The sequence below is a fragment of the Passer domesticus genome, unplaced genomic scaffold (assembly GCF_036417665.1).
Source record: "Passer domesticus isolate bPasDom1 unplaced genomic scaffold, bPasDom1.hap1 HAP1_SCAFFOLD_318, whole genome shotgun sequence".
In the NCBI taxonomy this organism is placed as follows: Eukaryota; Metazoa; Chordata; class Aves; order Passeriformes; family Passeridae; genus Passer; species Passer domesticus.
This window is the reverse complement of record NW_026990097.1, coordinates 14472-34789: the sequence shown is the minus strand read 5'-3', so window position 1 is coordinate 34789 and position 20318 is coordinate 14472. Positions and strand designations below refer to the sequence as shown.

At 61.5% G+C, this 20318-nt stretch overlaps 2 protein-coding genes across 2 annotated transcripts; both read left to right on the top strand.

Annotated features, from left to right (window-relative positions):
• The first annotated feature begins 248 nt into the window (after positions 1-248).
• LOC135292375 (cyclin-dependent kinase 16-like) lies at positions 249-19303 on the top strand. The gene is given in 19 exon segments (XM_064406581.1): positions 249-400; positions 1543-1660; positions 3431-3555; positions 4398-4499; positions 5213-5269; positions 6189-6300; positions 8396-8493; positions 9415-9477; positions 10836-10959; positions 12442-12563; positions 13813-13909; positions 14470-14492; positions 14494-14535; positions 14537-14579; positions 15575-15618; positions 15829-15919; positions 16569-16646; positions 18008-18055; positions 18602-19303. Coding segments are annotated over 17 exon segments (1368 nt in total). The 5' UTR covers positions 249-400; positions 1543-1551; the 3' UTR covers positions 18046-18055; positions 18602-19303.
• LOC135292377 (uncharacterized) lies at positions 18045-20143 on the top strand. Its single transcript, XM_064406583.1, has 4 exons — positions 18045-18055; positions 18602-18689; positions 18737-19101; positions 19157-20143. The coding sequence occupies exons 1-4, from the start codon at positions 18045-18047 to the stop codon at positions 19764-19766; spliced, it is 1074 nt and encodes a 357-aa protein (XP_064262653.1). The 3' UTR covers positions 19767-20143.
• Positions 20144-20318: the final 175 nt, after the last annotated feature.

The following is a 20318-nucleotide window of genomic DNA, read 5'->3' as shown; positions in this document are numbered from 1 at the left end:
ACCGAGGGGGCGTGTCCTCATAAGCCCCGCCCCTTTCTCCCCTTCCCTCTCCTTTCCCACCCTTTGTGCTGACGTCACCGGCACGTAGCTCCGCCCCTGCAGCGCTTGTCCCGCCTTACAATGACGTCATTCCCCGCTTAGCCCCGCCCCTGCAGCGCGTTCTCCCGCCCCTCACGCTAATGTCACTCACCGCTTAGCCCCGCCCCTCCGGCTCCAGCGCACCGCCCCCCGCGCTGACGTCACGCAGCCCCGCCCCCGCCGCCATCTTGCGCCGCCGCCGCCGCCGCTCCCGCCGCTCCCGCCCGGCCCGGCCCGGCCCGGCCCCACCGGAGCCCGCGCGGGGTCGGGCCCGGCCCCGCCATGGCCGAGGATTTCTGGGAGGCTCCGCGCCGCTGAGCCGGTAACGGAACCGCCGGGACCCCGGGGAGCACCGGGAACCCCCCGGGATCACCCCCGGGATCACCCCCGGGATCTCCCGGAGCCGCGGCCGCTGTGAGGGCAGCGGGGGGGAGGGGGAGGAGGCCACGCCCACTCGGGGCACGCGCAGCACCGGGGGGAGGGGAGGGGGGGCACCGGGGTGGGGGGGGGAGGAGATGGGGAGGGGCCAGATGTGCCCAGGTGTGCCCGGGTGTGCCCAGGTGTGCCCAGGTGTGCCCGGGTGTGCCCGGGTGTGCCCAGATGTGCCCGGGTGTGCCCGGGTGGGAGGGGGTGCCAGGTGCGCCCATGGCCCGGGTGTGCAGGGTGGCCCCAGCTGTGCCCAGGTGTGCTCGGGTGTGCTCAGGTGTGCAGTGACCCCCGATGTACCCAGCTGTGCCCAGGTGTGCAGGGATGCTCAGGTGTGCAGTGACCCCCAGTGTGCCCAGGTGTGCACGGGGGTCCAGGTGTTCAGTGTGGCCCCAGCTGTGCCCAGGCGTGCCACGGCTCAGGTGTGCAGTGAGCCCAGGTGTTGAGGCTGTGCCCAGGTGTTCAGTGTGGTGCCCAGCTGTGCCCAGGTGCGCAGGGCACTCAGGTTTGCAGTGACCCCAGGTGTTCCATGTGGCCCCAGGTGTGCCCAGCTGTGCCCAGGTGTGCCCCAGCTCAGGTGTGCAGTGAGCCCAGGTGTTGAGGCTGTGCCCAGCTGTGCCCAGGTGTGCCCCAGCTCAGGTGTGCGGTGACCCCAGCTGTGCCCAGGTGTTCAGTGTGGCCCCAGCTGTGCCAGCTGTGCTCAGGTGTGCCCCAGCTCAGGTGTGCAGTGACCCCAGGTGTTGAGGCTGTGCCCAGCTGTGCTCAGGTGTGCCCCAGCTCAGGTGTGCGGTGACCCCAGGTGTTGAGGCTGTGCCCAGCTGTGCTCAGGTGTGCCCCAGCTCAGGTGTGCGGTGACCCCAGGTGTTGAGGCTGTGCCCAGCTGTGCTCAGGTGTGCCCCAGCTCAGGTGTGCGGTGACCCCAGGTGTTGAGGCTGTGCCCAGCTGTGCTCAGGTGTGCCCCAGCTCAGGTGTGCGGTGACCCCAGCTGTGCCAGCTGTGCCAGCTGTGCCCAGCTGTGCCCGGCGCGCTGTCGCGCAGGGCAGGGCCATGGACCGGATGAAGAAGATCAAGCGGCAGCTGTCGATGACGCTGCGGGGCGGCCGCGCCCCCGACAAGGGCCTGGGGGACCCCCGCGACGGCGCCGGCAGCGACAGCGGTGAGCGCTGGCCCTTTAAGGGGAGCCCCGCCCCCTCGGAGCGAGCCCCGCCCCCCCCAAAGTGGGAGCTGGCCCTTTAAGGCGGCGCGGGTTGGGGGTGCCTGGCCCTTTAAGAAGGTGGGGGCAGGGTTGGGGGTGCCTGGCCCTTTAAGAGGGTACCTGGCCCTTTCAGATGGTGTCTGGCCCTTTAAGAGCCTGGGGAGTGGGGGGCCGAAGGGACATTGAGGGTGCCTGGCCCTTTAAGAGTGTACCTATCTGTTTAAGAGGGTGCCTGTTCCTTTAAGAAGGTAGCTGACCCTTTTACAGGGTGCCTGGCCCTTTAACAGGGTGCCTGTCTCTTTAAGAGGGTGTTTGTCCCTTTAAGAAGCCGGGGGTGGGGGAAGCACAGTTTTGTGGTACCTGTCCCTTTAAGAAGCTGGGGTGGGGGGCACATTTTGGGGTGCCTGTCCCTTTAAGAGGGTACATGTCCCTTTAAGAAGCCGGGGGTGGGGGGCACATTTTGGGGTGCCTGCCCCTTTAAGAAGCTGGAGGGGAGGGTCACAGTTTTGAGGTACCTGTCCCTTTAAGAGGATGCCTGTCCCTTTAAGAAGCCTGGGTGGGGGGCACATTTTGGGGTGCCTGTCCCTTTAAGAAGGCGAGGGTGGCACAGTTTTTGGGGTGCCTGTCCCTTTAAGACCCCCCCCATCAGGACACGGCCCCTTTAAGAGCCGGGGGTCCCCTCCTGTCCCCCCCCCCCGTGTCCCCCCAGGCTCCTTCCGTGTCCCCCCCTCCCCATCTGTCCCCTGCCCCCCCCGTGTCCGTCCATCTGTCCCCGTGTCCTGTCCCCCGCGCCCCCCCAGGTGCCACCACCTGGCCCCGCTGCCACCCCCCCGCGCTGTCCCCGTGCCACCTCTGTGTCCCCAAATGGGGGGGGGGCACAGTGTGGCACCCTGGGGACCTCTGGGGACACCGGGGGGGTTTGGGGGGTCCCAGGGGTTTGGGGGGCTCCTGGGGACACTGGGGGAGTCCTTGGGGACATGGTGGGGGGGGCATCGGGGGGGTTTGGGGTGTTCTTTGGGGGTCCCTTGATTTCGGGGGGGGCTTGGGGGTCCTTGGGGACATTGGGGGGGGTCCCTGGGGTTTGGGGGTGTCCTTTGGGGGGTTTTTGGGGACCTTGGGGGGTCCTTGGGGATCCTGGGGGGTCCTTGGGGACATCATGGGGGGGACATCGGGGGGGGTTTTGGGGTGTCCTTTGGGGGTCCCTTGATTTTGGGGGGGGTTTGGGGGTCTTGGGGACATTGGGGGGTCCTTGGGGACATTGGGGGGGTCCCTTGGGGACACTGGGGGGTCCTTGGGGACAATTGGGGGTCGCTGGGGTTTGGGGGGGTCCTTTGAGGGGTTTTTGGGGACCCTGGGGGGGGACATCGGGGGGAGTTTTGGGGTGTCCTTTGGGGGTCCCTTGGTTTTGGGGGGGTTTTGGGGACATTGGGGGGTCCCTGGGGAGGGGCTTTGGGGACAGCTTGGGGACACTGAGGAGTCCCAAGGGTTCCCTTGAGTTTGGGAGGGTTTTGGGGGTATTTTGCATTGTTTTTGGAATATTTTGGGGTGGTTTTGGGTATTTTGGGTGTTTTGGGGTCCCTGACCCCCCGTGCCCCCAGAGCCGGGGGGGGACGAGGCCCGGATGGGGTTGGACCCAGGGGGGTGGTTTTGGGGGGATCTTTGGGGGGTTTTGGGATGTTCAGGGGTGTTTTGGGGTATTTGGGTTATTTTGGGGTGTTTTGGGGTCCCCAGAGCCGGGGGGGGATGAGGCCCGGATGGGGTCGGACGGGGAGAGCGACCCCCCCTCGGGGACATCCTCGGAGGAGGTGGCGTCACCCGTGAGGCTGCGGCAGCACCCGCGGCACGGAGCCTGCGAGGTGGGACTGGGGTACTGGGGGGACTGGGAGCACTGGGACTGGGGGTACTGGGGGGACTGGGGGGACTGGGACTGGGGTACTGGGGGGACTGGGGGGACTGGGACTGGGATACTGGGGGGACTGGGAGGGACTGGGGGTACTGGGGGGACTGGGGACTGGGGGGACTGGGACTGGGGGGACTGGGAGGGACTGGGAGCACTGGGACTGGGGGGGACTGGGGGGACTGGGACTGGGGATACTAGGGGGACTGGGAGCACTGGGACTGGGAGGGACTGGGAGCACTGGGACTGGGGGGACTGGGACTGGGATACTGGGGGGACTGGGAGGGACTGGGGGTTCTGGGGGGACTGGGACTGGGGATACTGGGGGGACTGGGAGGGACTGGGGGGACTGGGGGGACTGGGAGCACTGGGACTGGGGGAACTGGGGGGGACTGGGGGAGTGGGGGACTGGGACTGGGGGAGACTGGGGGGGACTGGGGGGACTGGGAGGGACTGGGACTGGGGATACTGGGGGGACTGGGACTGGGGGGGACTGGGAGGGACTGGGGGGACTGGGACTGGGGATACTGGGGGGACTGGGACTGGGGGAGACTGGGGGGACTGGGAGGGACTGGGGGGACTGAGAGGAGTGGGGGGACACTGGAGGGACTGGGAGGGACTGGGAGGGATTGGGGGGGGGACTGGGGGAAGTCAGAGGAGATTGGGACTGGGAGGGCGCTGGTGTGACTGGGAGCACTGGGAGGGCACTGGTGTGACTGGGAGCACTGGGAGGGCACTGGTGTAACTGGGAGGGCACTGGTGTGACCGGGCGCTGGCCTGTCCCCTGTCCCCTGTGCCCAGGACGTCACCAAGCGCCTGTCCCTGCCCGCTGACACCCGCCTGCCCGAGGGGGGGCTGGGGCTGCCCGGGCCCCTGAGCCGCCGCCTGCGCCGCGTCTCCCTGGTGCGTCCCAGTCCGGACCAGTACGGACCAGTACAGACCACTATAGACCAGTGCAGGCCAGTAGAAACCAGTACAGACCAGTATAGACCAGTATGGAGGGACAGGGACTGACAAACTGCTCAGCGCCCCTCGGCTGCGTGGGGGAGGCCGAGTGTCCACTTGTGCTGGCAGCCCCTGCTGCTTCCCAGTATAGACCAGTACAGACCAGTATAAACCAGTGTAGACCAGTACAGACTTGTATAAACCAGTGTAGACTAGTATAAACCAGTACAGGCCAGTATGAACCAATACAGACCAGTATGAAGTCATATAAACCAGTACAGGCTAGCATAAACCAGTATAGACCAGTATGAAGCTGTATAAACCAGTACAGACCAGTATAAACCAGTACAGACCCGTACGAACCAGCATGGACTAGTATAAATCAGTGCAGACCAGTGTAGACCAGTATGGGGCAGTACAAACCAGTATAAACCAGTACAGACCAGTATGAACCAGTATGGGCCAGTATAAACAAGTACAAACCAGTACAGACCAATATGAATCAGTATAGACCGGTATAAACCCGTACAGACCAGTACAGACCAGTACAGACCAGTACAAACCAGTACAGACCAGTACAGACCAGTACAAACCAGTACAGACCAGCACAGAGCGGGAGGCCGGGCCCCCCGGCCCTCCCAGCGCTCCCAGTAACCGGCCCCTCTCTGCAGTCGGAAATCGGCTTCGGGAAGTTGGAGACCTACGTGAAACTGGACAAACTGGGGGAGGTGAGGCACGGGGCACCGGTGCCACCTCTGTGCCACCTCTGTGTCACCTGTGTCACCTGTGTCACCTGTCACCTGTGTGTCACCTGCCAACTCTGTCACCAGAGTCACCCGTCACCTGTGTCACCTCTGCCACTTGTGTCACCTCTGTCGCCTGTCACCTGTGTGTTACCTGTCACCCGTGCCACCTTCTGTATCACCTGTCACCTGTGTGTCACCTGTGCCACCTGTGATCTCTGTCACCTGTGTCACGTGTGTGTCACCAGTCATCTGTGTCACTTCTGTCACCTCTGCCACCTGTCGTCTGTATCACCTGTGTCACTTGTGTCACCTGTGTGTCGCTGGTCACCTCTGTCACCTGTGTTACCTGTCACCTGTGCCACCTGTATCACCTGTGTCACCAGTGTCACCTGTCACCCGTGTCGCCTGAGTAACCTGTGTGACCTCTGTGTCACCTGTGTCCCCTCTGCGTCCCGACTGTCCTGAAGTCCCCATGTACCAAAATCACCCCAAAATCACCCGAAATCACCTCAGAATCCTTCATGTCCCCGTGTCCCTGCTGTTCTCTGACGACGTCCCCAGTGTCCCCAATGTCCCCTGTCCCCAGGGCACGTACGCCACGGTGTACAGGTGTCCCTGATGATGTCCCCAATGTCCCCAGTGTGTCCCCATGTCCCCAATGTCCCCATGTCCCCCTGTCCCCAGGGCACGTACGCCACGGTGTACAGATGTCCCCAATGTCCCCTGATGATGTCCCTGTGTCCCCAATGTCCCCAATGTCCCCCTGTCCCCAGGGCACGTACGCCACGGTGTACAGATGTTCCCAATGTCCCTGATGATGTCCCAATGTCCCCAGTGTGTCCCCATGTCCCTGATGATGTCCCCATGTCCCTGATGATGTCCCCATGTCCCCTGTCCCCAGGGCACGTACGCCACGGTGTACAAGGGCCGCAGCAAGCTGACCGAGAACCTGGTGGCGCTGAAGGAAATCCGGCTGGAGCACGAGGAGGGAGCGCCCTGCACGGCCATCCGCGAGGGTGGGGACACCGGGGGGACACTGGGGACACCGGGGGGACACTGGGGACACTGGGGACACCGGGGAGACACTGGGGACACCGGGGGGACACAGCCTGCACGGCCATCCGCGAGGGTGGGGACACCGGGGGGACACCGGGGGGACACTGGGGGGACACAGCCTGCACGGCCATCCGCGAGGGTGGGGACACTGGGGACACTGGGGACATTGGGGGGACACTGGGGACACTGGGGACACTGGGGACACTGGGGACACTGGGGGGACATAGCCTGCACAGCCATCCGCGAGGGTGGGGACACTGGGGGGACATTGGGGACACTGGGGACATTGGGGGGACACTGGGGACACCGGGGGGACACTGAGGGGACATAGCCTGCACGGCCATCCGCGAGGGTGGGGACACTGGGGGGACACTGGGGACACTGGGGGGACACTGGGGACACTGGGGACACCGGGGGGACACTGAGGGGACATAGCCTGCACGGCCATCCGCGAGGGTGGGGACACCGGGGGGACACTGGGGACATTGGGGACACCGGGGGGACATTGGGGACACTGGGGACACCCTGGGGACACCGGGGAGACACAGCCTGCACGGCCATCCGCGAGGGTGGGGACACTGGGGACACTGAGGGGACATTGGGGGGACACTGGGGACACCGGGGGGACACTGGGGACACCGGGGACACTGGGGACACTGGGGGGACACTGGGGACACCGGGGGGACACTGGGGACACCCTGGGGACACTGGGGGGACACTGGGGACATTGGGGGGACACAGCCTGCACGGCCATCCACGAGGGTGGGGACACTGGGGGGACACTGGGGACATTGGGGACACTGGGGACACCGGGGAGACACAGCCTGCACGGCCATCCGCGAGGGTGGGGACACCGGGGGGACATTGGGGACACTGGGGACATTGGGGGGACATTGGGGACACCAGGCAGACACAGCCTGCACGGTCATCTGTGAGGGTGGGGACACTGGGGGGACACTGGGGACATTGGAGGGACACTGGGGACACCGGGGAGACACAGCCTGCACGGCCATCCGCGAGGGTGGGGACACTGGGGACACCGGGGGGGACACTGGGGACACTGGGGACACCCTGGGGACACTGGGGACACCGGGGGGACACTGGGGACATTGGGGACATTGGGGGGACATTGGGGACATTGGGGACACCCTGGGGACACTGGGGACACCGGGGGGACACTGGGGACATTGGGGACATTGGGGGGACATTGGGGACATTGGGGACACCCTGGGGACACTGGGGACACCGGGGGGACACAGCCTGCACGGCCATCCGTGAGGGTGGGGAGACCGGGGGGACACTGGGGGGACACTGGGGGGACACTGGGGGGACACTGGGGACACCGGGCAGACACAGCCTGCACAGCCATCTGCGAGGGTGGGGAGACTGGGGACACTGGGGACACTGAGGGGACACTGAGGGGACACTGGGGACATTGGGGACACCGGGGAGACACAGCCTGCACGGCCATCCGCGAGGGTGGGGACACCGGGGGGACACTGGGGACATTGGGGGAACATTGGGGACACTGGGGAGACACAGCCTGCACGGCCATCCATGAGGGTGGGGACACTGGGGACACTGAGGGGACACTGGGGACACCGGGGGGACACTGGGGACATTGGGGACACCCTGGGGACACCGGGGGGACACAGCCTGCACGGCCATCTGTGAGGGTGGGGACACTGGGGGGACACTGGGGACACAGTCTGCACGGCCATCCATGAGGGTGGGGACACTGGGGACACTGAGGGGACACCCTGGGGACATTGGGGGACACCGGGGGGACATTGGGGACACCGGGGGGACACTGGGGACACTGGGGGGACACTGGGGGGACACTGGGGACACTGGGGGGACACTGGGGACAGCAGGGGGACGCCGGGGGTCGCTGCAGTGGGGAGGGCTCAGGGAGCTCTGGGGGTGGCTCCCACGAGGGCTGAGGCCACTGAACTCCCGTGTCCCCTCCCGTGTCCCCTCCCGTGTCCCCTCCATGTCCCCCCCGTGTCCCCGTGTCCCCGATGTCCCCTCGGTGTCCCCTGGTGTCCCCGCAGTGTCCCCTGCTGCGGGATCTCAAGCACGCCAACGTGGTGACGCTGCACGACATCGTGCACACGCCGCAGTGCCTGACGCTGGTCTTCGAGTACCTGGTGAGCCCAAATCGCCCCCAATTCACCCCAAAATCCACCCCGAATTTACCCCAAAATCACCCGGAATTCACCCCAAAATTCATTCTGAAATCACCCCAAATCACCCCAAAATCCATCCCAAAATCACCCCAAAATCAACGCCAAAATTCACCCTGAAATCACCTTGAAATTAATCCCGAAATCCATCCTGAAATCATCTCAAATCCACCCCGAAATCACCCCAAATTCACCTCAAAATTCACCCCAAAACCCACCCAAACTCACTCTAAAATCCACACCAAAATCACCCCTAAATCCACCTGAATTCACCCCAAATCACCCCAAAATTCACCCTGAAATCCACCCCAAAATCAACCCCAAATCACCCCAAAATCCATGCCAAAATTCACCGATTTCACCCCAAATCCACCCTAAAACCCACCCCAAAATCCACCCAAATTCACCCCAAATCACCCTGAAATTTACCCCAAATCACCCTGAAATCACCCCAAATTCACTCCAAAATCCACACCAAAATCACCCCAAAATCAACCCTATATCACCCCAAAATTCACCCTGAAATCACCATGAATTCACCCCAAAATCCACCCCAAATTCAGCCCAAAATCGCCCCAAAATTCACACCAAAATTTACTCCGAAATCACCCCAAAGCCCACCCCAAATCACCCCAAAATTAGCACCAAAATCCACCCCAAATCACCCAAAAATCCCCCTGAAATTCAGCCCAAAATCACCCCAAAATCAACCCCAAACCACCCCAAAATCACCTCAAATGCACCCAAAAACCGACCCCAAAAATCACCCCAAATCACCCCAAAATCCACCCTGAAATTCATCCCAAAGTCACCCCAAAATCCACTCAAATTCACCCCAAAATCACCCAAATCCCCCAAAATTTGGGATTTTCTGCTCTTGCCCAGGACCGGGACCTGAAGCAGTACCTGGACGATTGTGGGAACGTCATCAGCATGCACAACGTCAGGGTGGGCTCGGGGGGATTTTGGGGTTTTTTTGGGTTTTTTTTGGGATTTTTGGGATTTTGGGGTCATCAGCATGCACAACGTCAGGGTGGGCTCGGGGGCATTTGGGGTTTTTTGAGATTTTGGGGGATTTGGGGGGATTTTGGGGGGATTTTGGGAGATTCCAGGGGGTTTTGGGGTGATTTGGGATGGTTTTGGGGGGATTTTGGGGATTTTGGGGTCATCAGCATGCACAACATCGGGGTGGGCTCGGGGGGGTTTGGGGTTTTTTTGGGATTTTTTGTGATTTTGGGGGATTTTGGGGTCATCAGAATTCACAACATCAGGATGAGGGGATTTTGGGGATTTTGGGAAGGATTTGGGGTCATCAGCATGCACAAAGTCAGGAATTTGGGGGGATTTGGGGTCTTTGGTTCCTCCCAGGGAGGTTTAGGAACCAGAGAGAGACTGGGATTGTCCCTGGGTGTCCCCTGGATGTCCCCAGCGTGTCTCATGATGTCCCTGAGTGTCCCTGGGTGTCCGTGGATGTCCCCAAGGGTCCCCTGTCTGTCCCCGGGTGTCCCCATGGATGTCCCCAAGTGTGCCTTGCCTGTCCCTGTGTGTGCCCGTGTATCCCTGTCTGTCCCTGGATGTCCCTTGGGTGTCCCCAGGTGTCCCTGAGTGTCCCTCGATGTCCCTTGGGTGTCCCCAGGTGTCCCTGAGTGTCCCTGTGTGTCCCCAAGTGTCCCCATGGATGTCCCTGTGTGTCCCCAAGTGTCCCCTAGATGTCTTGGGGTGTCCCTTGGATGTCCCTTGGGTGTCCCTGAGCATCTCTTAGTGTCCTCTGGATGTCCCCAGTCTGTCTCCGTCTGTCCCTGCGTGTCCCCGAGTGTCCCCCTGGATGTCCCCAAGCGTCTCCAAGTGTCCCCTGGGTGTCCCTAGATGTCCCCTGTCTGTCCCTGTCTGTCCCTGGGTGTCCCCTGGGTATCCTCAGGTGTCCTCAGGTGTCCCTGGATGTCCCTTGGGTGTCCCTGGGTGTCCCCAAGGGTCCCCTGGATGTCCCCAGTCTGTCTCTGTCTGTCCCTAGATGTCCCCTGGGTGTCCCCTGTCTGTCCCTGGGTGTCCCCCGGGTGTCATCTCTGAGGGTCCCCTGGGTGTCCCCTGTCTGTCCCTGGGTGTCCCCTGGGTGTCCCCAGGTGTCCTCAGGTGTCCCTGGATGTCCCCATGGTGTCCCCTGGGTGTCCATGGTTCTCCCTGGATGTCCCTAGGTGTCCCTGTCTGTCCCTGGGTGTCCTCGAGTGTCCCTTGGGTGTCTCTGGATGTCCCTTGGGTGTCCCCCCGGGTGTCCCCCGGGTGCTGATGTCCCCCTGGGGCGGGGACAGCTCTTCCTGTTCCAGCTGCTGCGGGGTTTGGCCTTCTGCCACCGCCACAAGGTCCTGCACCGCGACCTCAAACCGCAGAACCTGCTGCTGAGCCGCCGGGGGGACCTCAAACTGGCTGACTTCGGTCAGGGCACCCCAAAAACATCCCCTGGGACCCCAAAAACATCCCCTGGGACCCCAAAACCTCCCCTGGGACCCCAAAATCCCTTCAGAAATCCATAAAACCCCAAAAAAACCCATAGACGTTACCAGGATTGCTGAGCCGCCGGGGGACCTCAAACTGGCTGACTTCGGTCAGGGCACCCCAAAAACCCCACCTGCCACCCCAAAAACATCCCCTGGGACCCCAAAAACCCCACCCGGGACCTCAAAACCCCATAAAACCACCAAACCCCATAAAACCACCAAAACCCCATAAACCTTCCCAGGATCCCATAAACCTTCCCAGGACTGCTGAGTCGCCGGGGGGATCTCAAACTGGCTGACTTTGGTCAGAGCACCCCAAAAACCCCGCCTGGCACCCCAAAAATTCCACTGGGACCCCAAAAACATCCCCTGAGACCCCCGAAACCCCACCTGGCACCCCAAAACCTGCTCTAGGACCCCCAAAACATCCCCTGGGACCCCAAAACTTCCCATGGGACCCCAAAAACCCCTCACAGCTCCACAAACCCCCCCAGCCCCATTTCCTGCCCCCCTGACCCATTTTGTGCCCCCAGCCCCATTTCCTCCCCCCCAGCCCCATTTCCACCCCCAGCCCCATTTCCTGCCCCCCCAGCCCCATTTTGTCCCCCCTTACCCCTTTGTCCCCCCCAGCCCCATTTCCTGCCCCCCCAGCCCCATTTCGTGCCCCCAGCCCCATTTCCTCCCCCCCCAGCCCCATTTCCTGCCCCCCAGCCCCATTTTGCCCCCCCAGCCCCATTCTGTCCCCCCCAGCCCCATTTCCTTTCCCCCAGCCCCATTTCCTGCCCCCCCAGCCCCATTTTGTGCCCCCCAGCCCCATTTCCTGCCCCCCCAGCCCCATTTCCTGCCCCCCCAGCCCCATTTTGTGCCCCCAGCCCCATTCTGCCCCCCAGCCCCATTCTGTCCCCCCCAGCCCCATTTCCTTTCCCCCAGCCCCATTTTGCCCCCCCAGCCCCATTTTGCCCCCCCAGCCCCATTTCCACCCCCCCAGCCCCATTTCCTGCCCCCCAGCCCCATTCTGTCCCCCCCAGCCCCATTTCCACCCCCCCAGCCCCATTCTGTCCCCCCCAGCCCCATTCTGTCCCCCCCAGCCCCATTTCCTTTCCCCCAGCCCCATTTCCTGCCCCCCAGCCCCATTTTGCCCCCCCAGCCCCATTCTGTCCCCCCCAGCCCCATTTCCTTTCCCCCAGCCCCATTTTGTCCCCCCCCAGCCCCATTTTGTCCCCCCCAGCCCCATTTTGCCCCCCCAGCCCCGTTCTGCCCCCCTGACCCCTCTGTGCCCCCCAGCTCCATTTCCTCCCCCCCAGCCCCATTTCCTGCCCCCCAGCCCCCATTTCCACCCCCCCCAGCCCCATTTTGTGCCCCCCAGCCCCATTTTGCCCCCCAGCCCCGTTCTGCCCCCCTGACCCCTCTGTGCCCCCAGGCCTGGCCCGGGCCAAGTCCATCCCCACCAAGACGTTCTCGAGCGAGGTGGTGACGCTGTGGTACCGCCCGCCCGACATCCTGCTGGGCTCCACCGAGTACAGCACCCAGATCGACATGTGGTGGGCACTGGGAGGGACTGGGAGGGACTGGGAGGGACTGGGATGGGCACCGGGGGCACTGGGATGGACTGGGAAAGCAGATCCTGCTGGGCTCCACCGAGTACAGCACCCAGATCGACATGTGGTGGGCACCGGGAGGGACTGGGAGGGACTGGGATTGACTGGGGATATACTGGGAGGGACTGGGATGGGCACCGGGGGCACTGGGATATACTGGGAGGGACTGGGATGGGCACCGGGGGCACTGGGAGGGACTGGGACAGGCACATCCTGCTGGGCTCCACCGAGTACAGCACCCAGATCAACATGTGGTGGGCACCGGGGGGCACTGGGATATACTGGGATATACTGGGATATACTGGGATATACTGGGATGGGCACTGGGAGGGACTGGGATATACTGGGGATGGGCACTGGGAGGGACTGGGATATACTGGGATGGGCACATCCTGCTGGGCTCCACCGAGTACAGCACCCAGATCGACATGTGGTGGGCACTGGGAGGGACTGGGAGGGACTGGGATGGGCACTGGGGGCACTGGGATATACTGGGATTGACTGGGATGGGCACATCCTGCTGGGCTCCACCGAGTACAGCACCCAGATCGACATGTGGTGGGCACCGGGGGGCACTGGGAGGGACTGGGATATACTGGGATTCACTGGGATGGGCACATCCTGCTGAGCTCCACCGAGTACAGCACGCAGATCGACATGTGGTGGGCACTGGGAGGGACTGGGAGGGACTGGGATAGACTGGGATGGGCACCGGGGGCACTGGGATATACTGGGACGGGCACTGGGATAGACTGGGAGGGACTGGGATGGACTGGATGGGCATTGGGGGCACTGGGATATACTGGGATGGGCACTGGGGGCACTGGGATAGACTGGGAGGGACTTTGGGATTTTGGGGGGTCCCACGGGGATAATTTTGGGGTGTTTGGGGTCTCCATGCCAGGGGGTTCAGTTTGTGATTTTGGGGGTAATTTCAGGGATAATTTTGGAGTTTTTGGTGTAATTTGGGGCGTAATTTTGGGGGTTTTTTTGGGGGTCTCCCTGCCAGGAGGGTCAGTTTGTGATTTTGGGGTTATTTCAGGGATAATTTTGGGGTTATTTCAGGCATAATTTAGGGGTTTTGGGGTCTCTGTGCCAGGGGGGTCAGTTTGTGATTTTGGGGTAATTTCAGGGATAATTTTGGGGTTATTTCAGGGATAATTTGGGTTTTTTTGGGGGTCTCCCTGCCAGGGGGGGTCGGCTGCATCTTCTCGGAGATGGTGACGGGGCGGCCGCTGTTCCCCGGGGCCACCGTGGAGGAGCAGCTGCACTTCATCTTCCGCCTGCTGGGTGGGTCTGGGGGAGATCCGGGGGGTCTGGGGGAGATCCGGGGGGTCTGGGGGCAAATCCGGGGGATTTGGTGGAGTTTGGGGGAAATCTGGGGGGGGGTTTGAGGTAAATCTGGGAGGTTTGGGGAAAATCTGGGGGTTTGGGGGAGTTTGGGGAAATCTGGGGGGTCTGGGGGTAAAATCCGGGGGGGTTTGGGGGTAAATGTGGGGGGTTTGGGGTAAATCTGGGGAGTTTGGGAAAACTGGGGCGTCTGGGGGAAAATCCAGAGGGTTTGGGGTAAATGTGGGGGGATTTGGGGCAAATCCAGGCAGAAATTGGGGAAATCTGGGGGGATTTGGGGGCTTTGGGAAAAATCTGGGGAGATTTGGGGGTAAATGTGGGGGATTTGGGGCAAAACCCGGGAGATTTGGGAAAACTGGGGGGTCTGGGGGATAATCAGAAGGATTTGGGGGAAATCTGGGGGGGGTTGAGGTAAATCTGGGGGGATTTGGGGCAAATCTGAGGGGGTTTTGGGGCAATCTGGGGGGTGCTGACCCCTGTCCCCCCCGTGTCCCCCTCAGGGACCCCGACGGAGGAGACGTGGGCCGGGCATCGGTGCCAACGCCGAGTTCCGGGCACACAAATACCCCCCTGTACCCCCCCGAGGGGCTGCGGCAAGCACGCGCCCACGGTCAGGGACACGGCGGGGGACATGGGGGGGACACGGGGGTGGCACCTGGCCCACAGAATGTCACCTGTCCCGTGGGGTGGCATCTGTGCCATGGAGTGGCACATGGGGTGGCACGTAGCGGTGTCACCTCTCCTGTGGGGGTGGCATCTGTGCCATGGGGTGGCCCCTGTCCTGTTGGGGTGTCACTGTCCCACAGTGGTCACACCTGTCCCTTGTGGTGACAGCTGTCCTATGGTGGTGGCATCTGTCCTTTGAGGGTGACGCCTGCCATGGGGTGGCACCCTGTCCCATAGAATGGCACCTGTCCCCTGGGTTGTCCCTGTCCCCCATGGGTGTCACTGTCCCCATGGGTGTCACTGTCCCATGGGTGTCACTGTCCCCAGGGTGTCACTGTCCCATGGGTGTCACTGTCCCTGGGGGTGTCACTGTCCCCGGGTGTCACTGTCCCCGGGTGTCACTGTCCCTGGGTGTCACTGTCCCTGGGTGTCACTGTCCCCATGGGTGTCACTGTCCCCGGGTGTCACTGTCCCCGGGTGTCACTGTCCCTGGGTGTCACTGTCCCTGGGGGGTGTCACTGTCCCCGGGTGTCACTGTCCCCGGGTGTCACTGTCCCTGGGTGTCACTGTCCCTGGGTGTCACTGTCCCCCATGGGTGTCACTGTCCCCTGGGTGTCACTGTCCCCCCTGGGTGTCACTCTCCCCTGGGTGTCACTGTCCCCTGGGTGTCACTGTCCCCATGGGTGTCACTCTCCCCTGGGTGTCACTGTCCCTGGGTGTCACTGTCCCCCATGGGTGTCACTGTCCCCATGGGTGTCACTGTCCCATGGGTGTCACTGTTCCCGGGTGTCACTGTCCCTGGGTGTCACTGTCCCTGGGTGTCACTGTCCCATGGGTGTCACTGTCCCCCATGGGTGTCACTGTCCCCTGGGTGTCACAGGGTGTCACTCTCCCATGGGTGTCACTCTCCCATGGGTGTCACTGTCCCTCTGTCCCCAGGCTGGGACCAGGACGGCGCCGATCTCCTGGGGCAGCTGCTGCAGGTGAGCTGGGCGTGGCCTGCGCTGGCCCCGCCCCTTTGGCCACACCCCAATTGACCACACCCTCCCCACCCCTCCCCCCATGGGCGTGGCTCCCGGGAGGGGGCGGGGAAGCAGCCACGCCCCTTTGGTGGGCGTGGCTGGGGTTTGGCACAGCCACGCCCCTCTGTGGGCGTGTCCCACGAGCGGGCGTGGCCTGACGGGGCGGGGCAGTTCGAGGGGCGGCGGCGGCTGCCGGCGGCGGAGGCCATGGGACACGCCTTCTTCAGCTGCCTGGGGCCGCGCGTCAGCGCCCTGCCCGACAGTGAGTGGGCGGGGCCGGGGCTTCGGGGGGCGGGGCTTGCGGGGGTGTGGCACTGGGGTGGGGTTTTATGTGGGTGGGGCATTGGGGGAGGAGCTTCTGTGGGTGTGGCAGTGGGTGTGGCTTCACACAGATGTGCTGGGTGGGGCTTTGTGTGGGTGTGGCACTGGGGGCGGAGCTTTGTGTGGGTGTGGCACTGGGGGCGGAGCTTTGTGTGGGTGTGGCATTGGGGGCGGAGGTTTGTGTGGGTGTAGCACTGGGGGCGGGGCTTCGTGTGGGTGTGGCACTAAGGGCAGGGCATTCTGTGGGTGTGGCACTGGGCGAGACTTTGGGTGTGGCACTGTGGGTGGGGCTTCACATGGGTGTGGCACTTGGGTGGGGCTTCTGTGGGTGTGGCACTGGGGTGGGGCTTTGGGTGTGGCCCTTGGGCGGGGTTTCACTTTGATGTTGGGGGTGGGGCTTCACATGGGTGGGGCATTGAGTGGGTGTGGCTTTGGGGCGGGGTTGTCTGGGTGTGGTTTTTCCATGGGCGGAGCTGTGCTGTGGGTGGGGCTTAGCAACGGGTGGGTGGGGCTATGCAAATGAAGGAGGTGTGGTTTTCCAGGGGGTGTGGCTTGTGCTGACCACACCCCGATTGTGTCCCCGCCCCCAGCCACGTCCATCTTCGCGCTGAAGGAGATCCAGCTGCAGAAGGAGCCGGGGCTGCGCTCGGGGCCGCTGCCCCCCACGGGTGAGACCCCAAAATCCTGAACCCCAAAATCCTGATCCCCAAAAACCTGAACCCCTAAAACCTGAACCCCAAAAACCCCTGAACCCCAAAAACCCCCTGAACCCCAAAAACCTGAACACCAAAACACCTGAATCTCAAAATACTGAACCCCAAAATCCTGAACCTCAAAACACCTGAATCCCACGGGTGAGACCCCAAAAACCTGATCCCCAAAATCCTGATCCCCAAAAACCCCCTGAACCCCTAAAACCTGAACCCCAAAAACCCCTGAACCCCAAAAACCCCCTGAACCCCAAAATCCTGAACCCCAAAAACCCTGAACCCTAAAATCTGAACCCCAAAACACTGAACCCCAAAAACCTGAACCCCAAAACACAGAATCCCAAAAACCTGAACCTCAAAACACCTGACCCCCACGGGTGAGACCCCAAAAACCTGATCCCCAAAATCCTGAACCTCAAAAACCCCTAACTCCAAAACCCTGAACCCCAAAACACTGAACCCCAAAAACCTGAACCCCAAAACACTGAATCCCACGGGTGAGACCCCAAAAACCTGAACCCCAATACACTGGACCCCAAAACCCCTGAACCCCACAGGTGAGACCCCAAAACACTGAACCCCAAAATCCTGAACGCCAAAAACCTGAACCCCAAAATCCTGAACCCCAAAAATCCCAGAACCCATGGATAAGACCCCAAAACCCGAACCCCAAAAGCACCCAAATCCCAAATCCTGAACCCCAAAATCCCTGAACCCCAAAACCACCCTGACCTGACACCCTGCCCCTCACGTGTGGGACCCCAAAATTCTGAACCCTAAAAACCCCCAAACCCAAATCCTGAACCCCAAAACCCCTGAACCTCAAAACCCTGAACCCCAAAACCATGAACCCCAAAAACACCCTGACCCCACACCCTGAACCCAAAAACCCCTGAACCCCAGAACCCCAAAAATGCCCTGAACCCCAAAACCTGGGCTCCAAAAACCTCCTGAACCCCAAAAATACCCAAGCCCCAAAAATCTCCTCAACCTGGACCCCAAAACTCCCTGAACCCCCACCCTGCCCCCACAAGTCAGGTGGGTGATTTTGGGGTTTTTTTGAGGTGATTTTGGGGTTTTTTGAGGTGATTTTGTTTTGGTTTTTTTTGAGGTGATTTTGGGGTTTTTTGAGGTGATTTTGGGGCTTTTTTGGGGGGTGTTTGTGGGGTAATTTCAATGTTGGTTTTGGGTATTTTTGAGGTGATTTTGGGGGTTTTTCGAGGTGGTTTTGGGGCTTTTTTGGGGGTGATTTTGGGGGCTTTTTTTGGGGTGGTTTTGGGGTTTTTTTGGGGTTTCCTGACCGTTTTTTTCCCCTACAGGTTCTTCCGCCTTCCGGGTGCTCGACACCGAGTTCTGATGTTGAGCAGGTGAGGCCCCCCCAAAATCTGGGATGAGCCCCCCCCAAATTTGAGATGAGCTCCCCAAAATCCGGGATCAGCCCCCCCAAAATCTGGGATCAGCTCCCCCAAAATTCAGGATCAGCTGCCCCCAAAATTTGGGATCAGGCCCCAAAAATCTGGAATCAGCTCCCCCCTCAAAATCTGGAATCAGTCCCCCCCAAAATCTGGGATCAGACCCCCAAAATCCAGGATCAGCTCCCCCCAAAATTTGGGATCTGCCCCCAAAAATCTGGGATCCCAAAACTGGGGGGGTGGGGCAGCATCTTTGGGAAATGAACCCCCCAAAAAAAAAACCCAAAAAAAGAGAAAAATCCCCAAAAATAAAACGATAAAAATTTAGGAGACCCCCCCTGGAATTGGGACCCCCCCAAAAACGGAGCAGCCCCACCTTAAATTCGGGGTTCAGACCCCCCCCAAAATTTCGGGGAGGGGTCCCTGAAAAGGGAGGGATGAATTTGGGGAGGGGGTTTCGTCTTTTTGGGGTCCCCTTTTAACTCCTTCCTCTCCCCACAGCGCCCGGACTGCTGCTGCGCCCCCCAGGACCCCCCAGATTTGGGGCTGGGGTCCCCCCAAAAAACTCCACAACGTCGGGGACGCCCCAGAACTCCTCGGGGGGGGGGGGGTCCTTGGACTGCAGACCCCCCCCCAAAATCCCCCCTCCCCCACCTGAGGAACTGCTGCTGGATTTTGGGGGGGGGGTTCACGTGGGACCCCCATTCTGGGGGGGTCTGGGGGGGATTTGGGGTCCCCTCCCCGTTTTTTGGGGTCCCCTCCCCATTTTTGGGGTCCCCCCCATTTTTTGGGGGGGGTCTCCCCCCCGGTTTACGTCGAGTTTTATTTTTTCAAGGCAATATTATAAATCAGAGTCTATATCGGCCCCTCCCCCCGGGGGCGGGGCCTGAGGGGGCGGGGCCTGAGGGGGAGTGGGGGAGGGGCGCTTACTCGGAGCTTACTCGGGCTTTACTCCAGGGTTACTCGGGGCTGCGGCGTCTCCTGGGAGGGTTCCCCGCGAGGCTGGGCCCTGGTTACTCCAGGGTTACTTTGGGGTTACTCAGACTTTACTCCAAGGCTGGGCCCTGGTTACTCCGGGGTTACTCCAGGGTTACTCAGATTTTACTCTGGGGTTACTCAGACTTTACTCCAAGGCTGGGCCCAGGTTACTCCAGGGTTACTCAGACTTTACTCCAACTTTACTCCAAGGCTGGACCCACTCCACTCCATTGTTACTCTGTGGTTACTCCAGGATTACCACAACTCTACTCCATGGTTACTCAGCCTGCACGCCAAGGTTGAGCCCAGGTTACTCCATGGTTACTCCAGGGTTACTCCAGGGTTGCTCAGACTTTACTCCAAGGCTGGGCCCAGGTTACTCCAGAGTTACTCAGACTTTACTCCAAGGCAGCTCAGGCCCAGCTGTGGGCCACCCCTGCCCTACTCCAGGGTTACTCTAGGGTTACTCCTCAGCCGTTCTCTGCTCCTGCTCTCGGTTACTCCTGAGTTACTCCTGAGTTACTCCAGGTTCTCAGAGCCTGCTCAGGACTTGATTCCTACTCAGACTTTACTCCCGAGTTACTCACGGCCAGGGCGGGGCCTTTACTCAGCTCTTACTCCGGGCTCCTCCTGGAGATCCTCACTCCGCGTTTACTCCGCGTTTACTCCGAGCTTACTCAGCCTTTGAGGTACTTGGACCTGCAGGCAGAACTTACTCCAGACTTACTCAGCTCCTTACTCCGGCCTTGCTCAGCTCCCCCTTTCTGGGTTGTTTTCGGTCCTTTTGCGCTACTCACACCTTACTCAGCCCTTACTCAGCCTTTACTCAGCCCTTACTCCGGGTGCTTTGCTCCTCTTGGCCTTTGCTCCGCCCTTACTCCGCCCTTACTCCGAGCTTACTCAGCCTCTATTCAGAGGTCATTCAGCCTTTACTTGGATGTTACTCAGCCCTTACTCAGCCTTTACTCCGAGGTTACTCCGGCCTTGCATGGCCCCGCCCCTCAGGGCTGGGGTTACTCCCCCTTTACTCAGCCCCTCCCCCTCCTGCCCAGCCCCTCCCCCCGCTACTCAGAGGTTGCTCAGACTTTACTCACACCTTACTCCAGCCCCGCTCGCCGCGCTGCTCCAGCCTTTACTCTGAGGATACTCCGAGGATACTCCGAGGATACTTCACAGATACTCACCCTTTACACTCAGCTCTTACTCCGAGGTTTACTCTGAGGTTACTCCGAGGTTACTC